The sequence below is a fragment of the Nothobranchius furzeri genome, chromosome 9 (assembly GCF_043380555.1).
Source record: "Nothobranchius furzeri strain GRZ-AD chromosome 9, NfurGRZ-RIMD1, whole genome shotgun sequence".
Taxonomy (NCBI): Eukaryota; Metazoa; Chordata; class Actinopteri; order Cyprinodontiformes; family Nothobranchiidae; genus Nothobranchius; species Nothobranchius furzeri.
In genome coordinates, this window is record NC_091749.1 from 23,516,931 (window position 1) to 23,527,962 (window position 11,032).

The 11,032-nt window shown below is 46.3% G+C and overlaps 1 protein-coding gene across 4 annotated transcripts in view; it reads right to left on the bottom strand.

Annotated features, from left to right (window-relative positions):
* The window catches only part of kif13ba (kinesin family member 13Ba), a 52,160-nt gene that overhangs the window by 12,240 nt on the left and 28,888 nt on the right, over positions 1-11,032 (bottom strand). For all 4 annotated transcript variants that reach the window (XM_015977303.3, XM_015977302.3, XM_015977301.3 and 1 more), the window contains exons 8-22: positions 10,603-10,737; positions 6,955-7,067; positions 5,600-5,711; positions 5,308-5,520; positions 5,129-5,239; positions 4,912-5,046; positions 4,674-4,804; positions 3,870-3,956; positions 3,585-3,775; positions 3,234-3,504; positions 2,996-3,158; positions 2,643-2,798; positions 2,419-2,568; positions 2,099-2,224; positions 1,830-2,003 (exon numbers count right to left, since the gene is read on the bottom strand). In XM_015977303.3, the coding sequence (XP_015832789.3) occupies positions 1,830-2,003; positions 2,099-2,224; positions 2,419-2,568; positions 2,643-2,798; positions 2,996-3,158; positions 3,234-3,504; positions 3,585-3,775; positions 3,870-3,956; positions 4,674-4,804; positions 4,912-5,046; positions 5,129-5,239; positions 5,308-5,520; positions 5,600-5,711; positions 6,955-7,067; positions 10,603-10,737 (2,268 nt within the window). The remainder of the gene's footprint in view (positions 1-1,829; positions 2,004-2,098; positions 2,225-2,418; positions 2,569-2,642; positions 2,799-2,995; positions 3,159-3,233; positions 3,505-3,584; positions 3,776-3,869; positions 3,957-4,673; positions 4,805-4,911; positions 5,047-5,128; positions 5,240-5,307; positions 5,521-5,599; positions 5,712-6,954; positions 7,068-10,602; positions 10,738-11,032) is intronic.

An 11,032-nucleotide genomic window follows, 5' to 3' on the forward strand; every position in this document is an offset into this window, starting at 1 on the left:
ATGCCAGAAACCACCGAAAATCCTGTTTGGAAGAAGAAGATGAACCAGCGATACAACATGTTTCTGGAGCTTTAAGGAATGAGATGAATCACAGAGAGGAGAGCTTTTGGTCCTTCTCCAGCACCAACTAATCCTGGATAAGAGATTTCTGCTGATTTAAAAGCATCCTTAGTTCAGCAGAAGGTGATTATTCTACTTCTTTTTTTAAAGTAAGCAATGCGAGACGAGTCTGTGTTATTTGTGGTCAGCAGAACTTTTTACCTTGACCTCTTCTATGAAGGCCATTTTTGCCTTCCTGTCTCTTTCTAATTGTTGATTTATGACCTCAGACTAGGGCTGGGCGATATGATGATTTTAGACCGTTTTACGATCTACACATCTGACGGTCTGTCATTTTTGAGAGACCTTTTTATCACGATTCACAGCTCTGCTGTTGAAATTCTGCCTCTGAATGAAAAGGGAAGTGGGGGAACTTACCTCAGGCGAATGACACGCCTCTGTTTGACCCTTAACCAATCAGAGTGAGTCATAGTAATATATTAGTGCCCCGCTTGTTTTCACCTGTGTGTGAACAAACATGGCTTCGGCCGCGGCTGAGAGCGACAACGAGGTTTTCGTTCCGAAGAGGAACGCCTCGTCCGTTATATGGAACTGGTTTGGTTTTTCACCAGATGACAAAGAGCAGCGAAACGTCATTTGCAAGGAGAGCGTCAAGGCAAGTGATGGCAACACCACAAACTTGTTTAATCACTTGAAAAGAAGCCATCCCAAACAATACAATGAGAGCCAGCTGGCAGCTAAAGCTAAAAAGCCTGCGGCTGCAGCGGCTAGTGCTTCTTCCAGGCAGCAAACGCTAACAGAAACACTCACAAAACTCACTCCCTACGACAGAGACAACAGACGATGGAATAGTGTGACAGATGCAGTGACGTACCACTTGGTTAAAGATTTGTGTCCCGTGCGAACAGTAGGAGTGGGATTTAAGAACATGATAAAAACATTGGATCCGCGCTACGAGTTTTCCAGCCGCAAGTATTTTTCGAACACCGCCATTCCACGCATGTACGCTGAATGCAAAGTGAGTTGCAGAAAATATTCAGAATGCACAGTTATTTGCTACCACAAGCGATCTCTGGTCCAGCCGCACATCAGAGCCGTATTTGAGCTTAACTATCCACTACATGAGCAACTGGGAGCTACATAGTATTTTGAACAAGTTAATGTTTGCACAATACGTTTGCAATTGACATGTTTGCACTTTAAATATGTTTACGATTTTAATTTATGTTAAGTTACTTGAAAAACGAGAAAAACTGATTTTTGTATTTGTTTCTCTCAGGGCTTTTATCATCTCTGGTGTGAGTTTAAAATATAAGTGTGTTAGCACTGTGTTGATTATCTCTAATATGAATAAATGTTTGTTTATTCAATGTTTCTCTTCTTTAATACGCAATTGAAGTTATGCTATTCATGGATAAAAAATTGTGATAAAATTGAAATCGTGATCAAATATTGGAAAAATCGTGATATTCTATGTTTGCCATATCGCCCAGCCCTAACTCAGACCTAAACCAGACCTGCAGAGCTGTAGATGTTGTTCTGAGGTTCGGTGGTTCTTGGGTTCATTCAGAACAGGGAAGGGTGTGTTGCTTTTTGAGATCTTTTAGGGTTAGGGTTAGAACCAGGTTTGCTACGATAACTTATTTCCCTTAATAAATGAAATAACCATCTGAAAATTAGTTTTCAGATCCAAATTCAAAAAGCAAAGACCTGACAGGATTTTCACTGAGCTGAGTTCACACAGAACATGAGAGCTAAGATGCGCTCACCCTGCAGCTGTCAAACACCACCATACAGTGTGGGTCCTTGGTGCTGGGCGACGAGGCTGAATGATCCACTTCAGGGGCCACGATGATGGGCTCAGGCTGGTCCCAGAAAGAATACTGGCAGAAGACAAAGTTGGACAGGTGCTGAGGAAGACCGGTGGCTTGAAGGATCTTTATCTGCACAAGAAGCACACATTAAAAATCCATCAACTGAGCAGAAATAAGATAAAAATCTGACACTCCACAGTTCTTTGAGAATGCTTGAGCCCCACCATGCAGACCAGTTTACGATCCTCAAATCCTGAGTCCTGGCTGTTGTCAGGATCGTCTCCTCCTGCCATGTTCTCCTCTAAGCCTCCTCCTACTCTCATCACCTCTACATGCAAGCGCCCAGAAACCTGACCGCAAGCAGGAGGAAGGAAAAGCTGCAGTTAGCCCAACCGAGAGCCTGAGAATCAGCCTGAATGGCTTTCCTTCTGATGTTTGAGGGTTTCGTTCTTTACAGCAACACACTGTAGCTTTAAACATCAGGCTGGAGATAACCCAGAGCCTTGCTGCCCTGATTAGATTATTTTAAATGCTGTGATAATACCTCTCCCTTCTGGTTGATGATGGGAACCGCGTACTGCAGCTTCACATCGTAGAAGAGACATGAAAGGAAGACATTAGCGACACCGATCAGGCTGTGGTTCTCCTGCTCATCAAAGAATGGGTCCGCCCGCCGGAAGTACAACCGCATCGCCTGGATGCAGGGGGGAGTTTAGACAACAACTTAAAGATTCTGTGATTTAAGACGGACTGGTTGTTCTGACTCACTGGATTGTCCTGATGGTGGTGCTGGTAGTCCTGCCACTCCTGGTACAGCTCTCTCATGTCCACCAGGCGGTTCTCCATCTTCTCCAAGTTCCAGATCTGTTTCCCTCGACACCGTCTTCTGACCTCAATCGCTGGTTCACTGAGCACTGCATCCCTCTACACACACACACACACACACACACACACACACACACACACACACACACACACACACACACACACACACACACACACACACACACACACACACACACACACACACACACACACACACACACACACACACACACATTAAGGGCTGTAAGGCCACTGGCTGAGCAGGCTTGTGTGAGGAGCTCATCCTGCTGTGAGACCTTGCGGTTGGCGTTCAGGTTCTCTGACGGGATCTGCAGGGTGACTCTGTACTCTGTGTGACGCTCCAGCTCGGCAGAGATAAAACACGCCTCCTGGACTAGAAGGTTTGCTCTCACTATTTGCTCCCTCAGTCTCCTGAGACTCCTCACCAACACAGCCTCCCTGCAGGAGGGACAGAAAAACATCAAGCTTCCATTTGTGTTATAATTGTAAGAAGCGTGGTGCACACACACTCACCTGTCCTCGCTCCACTGTCTCAGTCTGCTGGCAGAATGGCTCATCCCTCCAACGCTAAGCCTCTCCAGGCTGCGGTAGTGGGACTGCTGTCCTGGCCCCTGCTGTCCAGGCGTCTGTCCTCCAGACGGACCCGTAGACAGACGATCTGGATTGAGCTTCTTGCGGAGCTGCTGCAGCTCCTGCTCGTACATCTGCCTCTGTCTCTCCAGAGCCGAGCGCTTCTCTTCTTCGTGCTGCCTCTCCAGGGACTGGAGGACGGCCTGCATGGGGTCTGAGCGAACACGGTGGATACGAGTCACTAAACACCAGCGGGAAATAAGGAGGACGATAAAACCAACACGACAGGCTCACCATTGCTGCCCAGAGCCTTCATCATGACCTCCGTCTGTGCAAACTCGTAAGAGAAGCTGACTTCACTGGACACTTCGCTGGCTGTGTCTCCGTCAGCATCCAGCTGCTCACTGCTGCCACTGCTCTTCATCACACCCCCTTCCCCCTCCTCCTCCTCTGCTCCTCGCATGCGCCGCTTTGGCAGGTTTATCCTAGAAGAGAAAACCCACGTTTAATAGAGGAAAAGGTGAAACAGCAACAACTAGTTTAATCTGTAAAGAAGCTGAAGGTTTGAAACTATTTAACCTGAAGAAGTGGTTGTTCCCCCAGAGGATCCGGTCACCGTGGTGAAGCTGCAGAGTACTGGTGACAGGAGAACCGTTGACACACGTTCTACAACCCAGGCAAACAAAACACAGGCGTCAGCTGGAGAGGACCTGGCTGTTTATCCTCCACTATAAATAAAAACATCTGTCAGCAGGTCAGCAGCTACAGTAATCCGGTTCCTCGACGCTCATCGAGCGCTCATCAGCTCTGTTAGACTTGAGAGACAAAATGACGAGAACATTTGTGTTTTTCAGGTAACATGTTTGTTTACACCAAACGCAGCCAGGTTTCTCACCACAGCACAGATGTTTCATGTGCTGAACCCAGAAGTACCAGAAAGCACTATTCGTGCACAAACAAGCGTTTTTATATTTCCACGTTTTGACAGCTGTGTGGAGCTGAGGTGGCTCCATGTTGGACCTTCTGCCTCTCTGGTCTGGACTCAGGCTGCTGAAGCTCCTGGCCTCATTATGAAGACGGATGGTGTCAGTAGAACAAACAGAGTTACTCACAAACACATCTGGTGTTTGTACTGAATTAAAGCTGCTGTTCGGGGGGACTGATTACACTTAAACTGATCATTTATTTCTCTCAGTATGACAAAATTTGAATGTTTTCATGTTAAATCAGACTCTGATTATTAGTTATTGTTTTTAAATCCATACCATGCCGTTTGTTGACGACCTTTTTAAATCCTGACTGATGCAACATGTCAATGATTTCTACGGCACTTCCACTGAGCTGTGAGAAAACCACGGATCCGGTTCCCTTACTGCTCCTTACCGCGCGCTGGGGTAGGGGGTGAGGATGACAGCAGCCTCCGCGGTGATGTCAATCACACAGTGTTCTGCCAGGATGCCCATCCCACACAGCTGGATGTCCTGGGAGTCCGCCGAGCCCACCTTCGTGTGTTCCTGAGACAAGACGACACAATAAGTCCCCCGCTGCAGCAGACAGACCCATCCTGGTCATGTCTTTGATGCTAGAGTTATGAAGCCAGATTAAACACGCGTGCCAGCACCTTCAGGTAGTACACCAGCAGTTCGTTAAGGGCGGGATCAGCATTCAGGTTTACTAGGAAACTTTTATCGTCTCCGACTTTGATCCCTGAAGACTGAAGGGAAATTCCCAGACTCTCCAGCTGCTTCTGACGTTCCTACAAGCACAAAGCCTTGGACGTTAGCCGGGCGAGTGTTCTGGCTGGTTTCACGCAGCGGACGGATTAGGTGATAACTTACTTGCGCTATCTCCTCAGTTTTACGCAGCTTCTCCTCCCAGGTGACCGTCATCTCCTGGATCAACTTCTCAGACTCCTCCAGGCGCTCCTTCAGCTCCGGAGCTTTCAGAGACTGCAGCGCAGACAGCAGGTGAGGAAGTTTCCTAAACGTGACCCTTAAGGGGGTTGAAGCCGTCTCACCTCTGCCTGGGTCAGCTGCACTCGCAGTTTCTCTACTTCCTCTCGAAGCTCTCTGATGATGCGAGCATTGGGGTCTTCATTGACAATAGCGTGGTTGACGATGCTTTTTGCTCGGTCAGCGTAGCGCAGCGTGGACAGAGTCTCCTCGTAGTTGTCTGCTGCGGGACTCACGGTTGCAACCATGGCTGTGCGGCTGTTGCCTCCCAGGCAGTCCTGAAGACGAGCAGTTATAAACGGACGAGGGAGCTTAAAGCGAATGACTGAACATGCCGTGTGTTTAGTGTCGGTTTACCTTCAGCAGCCAGGTCAGAACAGAGTCTCTGTAAGGAACAAACTTGGTTTTGTTCTTAGCAGTTCCCTGTTCAGCCAGCGCCGAGATCACCAGACCCAGTGTGGTAAGGGACCTGGCGAAACAACACAAACACTAAATACTTTAATATCTGGTCATAATTTAATGTTGAAACCAAGCACTCACATGCTGAGTGTGTTTGCCACTATGTGTAGACCGATTCATCAGTCGGCCGATATACGCCATTTTTAATATAAGCCTCCTCAGTAAAGATTTACACTCAGACACAAGCCGGGGCAGCCTGGTGCTGCGGCTGAGCTGCTCTAAAAATGATTTCCAATTAAAATTACTTTTATTTAGCACTTGTGAATATTTAATACTTGGTTAGTTATGCTGATTATTTTTTTCTAAATTAATTTCAGTTTGATGTCTTTAACACAGCACAAACAGCTGCTTAAATTCAGTTTTCACAAACTAATGTAACTTCTAACATTTTGTGCACCAAATGATGTTTTTAGTGACATTTTAGCATGAAAACAAGGTGGAAAATGTCTGGATATTGGCCATGAAAATCGGCCCAAAAGATCGGCAGCAAAAATCGGCCATGACCATGACCTTTACTTATCGGTCGACCTCTATAGGGAGCCTAGGTCTCCTCCCTTGCCGGTCGGCTCACGAGTCCCCGGAATAACAAAAAATGAATGCAAGTCAAGTGGGGCTAAAAACGCTATTTTCTAATGCGCTTTGCCTTAGACCATGGATCACACATATGTCGTACTTATATTTAAGTGAAAAGTAATGGTGGTGTTTCGACCACGCCAGTCACGTACTTTGAGATTTATGAGCTTGTAAAAGTTCGTAATTAGCACGACCACATCGGCATGAGAATCGCTTCTCCGCTAGCGTAGCTGCTACTTACCACATGGCCAGATTCATGGTGGTTCTTTCCTCCTGTGGGAAGGACCTGAAGTTTGTTGAACTTACAGCCCTTCTCCCTCAGGTTTCTGCGTGTCTGGTTCGATGACGTCACTTTCGTGAAGTGCATTTGGAGTCCTGCACTTATTTTCACACAAAACCTAAAATAACGATTCCCCCCGTTCGAAAATAAGCGCGTTCTTAGTATCAAAATGGATATTTAAAATTCACGGACATCATATGTGAAATCCATGGCACATAAGAAGTGGAATTAGAAAATAGCGTCTTTAACCCCGTTGACTTGCATTCATTTTTTCGTTCTTCCGGGGACCCGTGGTCGAGAGGGAGATGGGCGTGACTTAGGCTCCCTGTTTTCAGTGACCAGAGATGGGATGTGTTTGTTTAACTGCAGGTACCAACACGGGTACTGCGAGTGTGTTTACTTGTTAATGTTGCTCCCCTCCTTCAGTCGCTCTCCTGCTGCACCGGTTTTTGCTGCTCGCTCACTTCCAGCCAAGTCCACCAGACTTAACCGACTCACCTTCTCCCCACTAGTCTGCAGACACAAGGAGAGAACGGAGCCGTGAAGAAAAGTCTCTCTGTTGTACACCTCTGTCTCTGCACCCATGCTGCAGCTTCAGCTGGCGCCTTGCAGCAATGCTCGGTTCTAGAACTTTACTGTCCGGTTCCTGTGGAAATAAACACTTGGCACTCCCTCCAGCTGTTCACAAACACCTCTTGTTTGGAGAAGGGACTTTGTGTTTAAGGCTTTCTCCTTCTGAAAGAAGCCTTTTCCACTTTTCCTCTACCGAGCAGGTAATGACATCTCCGGGTCTCATCCTGAAAGCTTCCGTCTGTGATTTCCTGGGAAGGATATTATATCCCATCTGTGACTGCTCAGCAGCTGACAGGACCTGCTGACAAACTAAAGCAGCACATCAGCACACACACACACACGGTTTCTATGGAGCTACCCAACCTCTATGTTTAGGCAGACACGGGAGTTTTAACCAAGCCTGATGTGTTCTCTCTCTCTCTCTCCCTCTCTCTCCCACACACACACGCACGCACGCACGCACGCACGCACGCACGCACGCACGCACACACACACACACACACACACACACACACACACACACACACACACACACACACACACACACACACACACACACACACACACACACACACACACACACAGGTCTAAAAACATCCATGGTGGCTGAAGAAGTCACTCCCAGTAAACCCGAGCCTGGTTCAGAAACCACATGCCGACTCAGCAGCGATAACAACAGCGGACTCCGTTTGTCTCGTTTCCTTCTCCAGTACGGCCAAACGAACTTCAGAAATGCATAAAAGTGGTCTGGTGACCAGCATCAGCCTGATCAGTGATCAGCTCATCAAACTCAAATATCAGATTTCTTTTCTGAATGTGAATGGACCGCAAACGGCAGTACGAACAATCCTGCTCTGTAAACTCACGGTTGCTAAATGCTCTTTACGCTAGCATCAATAGATCCTCTACATAAAACGTTTTACCTCCAGAATTAAACATTTCTAGTTCATAAAAACACCATATTTTAAAAATGTATAGTTTTCTGGAGTATACCAGGATCAGCGGCTTAGAACTGCGCAAGAGTGAAGATCAGGCCTCGTGTCCTGAACTGGTGCATCTACTGGACTGACTAGAAGAGGAGTGAGAAGGTTCTTAAGAATACAGTCTTAGGGTTGCACTGTCCTGAATAACAGACAAACCACAACAACAAAAATGTGACTTCGTATTTCTATCAATCCCTGGAGCTGTCACTGAGTCCCAACAGACACATCTGTGGGAAAACTCACATAAAGGTGCATGATGACATCCTGTGGTCAAATTAGGGTACTGCAGGTCATGTTTCAAAACAAACATCTCACTCCTGCTGTGTGAGTTTCGTGGCTGTTGCCAGTTACAGATCAGCACCATAGATTATAGATAAGTGAAGATGAGTCGTACACACAGTGGATGAATACACTTCACTATAATATCCAGTTGTGGGCAATTTAAAAAGTAGCTTCAGATCATTTTAGAGCAGACTATTTGTTTTATTCACTATTAGCATTTTTAGCTAAATATCAGCCTCTAGCCTTCTTTACCCAACAGAGTAAAACAAAAGGATGCTGTGGTTACTTAGGATACATCAGACAGAAAATACCTGAATAATAAAATTAAATTGGTCAAGAACCAAGTAGGGCTGAAGAGTAAAGACCAACTCCAGGCAGCAGTCACTCGACTCGGCCTCAAACATCCACAGCTTCCAACCTTTACAGTGTAAACTCAGTTACTAAACACATCAGAAAGCACAGCAGATGATTAAGAAAAAGCAATAAGAATAAACAAGAACAAGCTTCCATAACAATAAGTGTCTTGTGTGTTTGTTGTGAACACACACCTGTTCAGAGTCTGATCATTAGGGTCATGCCAGCAGCCTACATGGCTTTTTATCTGGCTAAATAAGCATCTGTAAGCAGAGCAGCTACCTGTCTCCGTAACCAGATCAGCTGGCAGAATGTGTCAGCCTACTTGGCAGCAGCACCTGCTCAGAACACGTGTGACGACATGAACATCTAACTACACACGCTAATCCTCTGATCTGGTCCACACCACCATCACACGACTACAGACCATGTTTTATCCTTTACATTACAGGGCGTGGTGATGTCACCAGCAACAACCTGAGGTTCGATAGCAAACAAGGTCAAAGTGCAAACTGAGTGAGCTCTGGTGGTGACGCAGATGTGAGCTCATTAATATCCTTACCATCCCATAACTGCCTGTTAGAATCAGCTCTGCTGTGAAAAGCTGGGCTCCGACGCTCACATTACCAGTAACTGTACTCAAAGCTGGAGATGAAAGACAAGAGGATATAGGACGGTGCTAAAACACCTAAATAAGGAACGTGACCACAGAAGTCAGTTCAGAGGCCTGTGAGGGAATAAAACTAACTTCATGTTTCTGTTTTGGTGAACAAGTAGCATTTCAAGGAGTTTTTTTATAAACATTTCCAGAGACGATGCTCTGCAAGTGTCACCAGGAAGAGTGTTTCAGAGAGTTGGGGCTGCAGCATGGATAACAGCCGTGCACAAACACATCTTCTTCCTTTCTCCTTTCAGCAGCAGAACACCGCAACACAAAAGCCTGGTGGGTCCAGCAAGAGGAGGTCATCTAATGAGGATGAAAATCATCTCACACCACCACAGTGACACCCACTTAGATGTTTTTTAGTGGAGGGATGGGTCCCCGCTGAACCATCGTACGCCCTGGTGTTGGGCGAGTCTACTGGAAACAGAGCAGGCTGTATCCGCTGACTAACTCAGTCATGCCTGTGAATTATTAACAGGATTTGGTGGTAGCAAGAAACAGGAGCAGGGAGGATTAAGCGGGTCGCTGAGGAAAGAAAACTAGTGATTTTGTTTTTCCCAAGGAGGTTCTGGTCACTCTGCTGACATCACTGGGTTTGGTAACAGGCTGTTTGATCACAAGCTTACCAGAAACGGTCTGATTTGACAATAACACAGCCTGAAATCTTAAAGATGAAATATATGCCTACAAAGAGTCCCATTTCCATTTATAACCCTCATGATTGTGCTGCCGTCAGACAGCTGAAGGCTCTGTGAAGGAAATCCAAGCGCGCCTGATGTGACTGAACAGTGTGATGCAGAGCGGCTTTGATTCGGTGCAGGATCAGCTTTCCACACACGACTGTAAAGACAGAGCCTCCACACAAATAGCTGGCCTGTGAGAGGTGTGTGACTGTGTGAAGAGAGAAAAGGTGTGATTGGTGTCTGGCCTGTGCCGTTTCAAGCAGCCGTGAGCATGACCAATCATATAATCACATGAGCTGAGCTAAATCTGTGGCAGGAATGCAGAGCATAGACGGGCTCCTGCTGCAGCTCTGGGGGGGGGCGGGGCCTATGGTGCAGATAGAACCCACATACCTGGAGCAGGAAGCTGTTCTTTACTACAGACTATACATTTATCAAATCGAATGCACACATATATATATATATATATATATATCTGTTTTACTCAGCGGTGTGTGTTGACGGCTTACCCCAGACCGCAGGTCTTTGAGTGTGTGTGTGAGGATGATGTTGAAGACAGCATGTGATCTACTGCTCTCCTCGTTCATGTTGGTGGCGGCCACGGTGCGAGACTTGTTCCCCTCCGACATCAGAGACTCAATATCCTGAAGTAACGAACAACACGTTATAATACACACAATAATCTAAGAAAAATTCTTGTGGCTCGGCTATTATAAGAAATACAACAGTTAACGATCACTTTACAGAACTTTATTTTAAAAATGTCAATACAACAGACACAAATCATGACAAAAGAGCCACTTGTAAACAAATACACATCAACAGCACCTGCCAGTTTGGCAGGCGTGACTCAAAAGTTTAGTATGGGATTAGATTTGTGCCAATAGGATCAAGAAAAACACTTTGGAGAGCAAACAAATTTTAAGACATTGAGAGAAA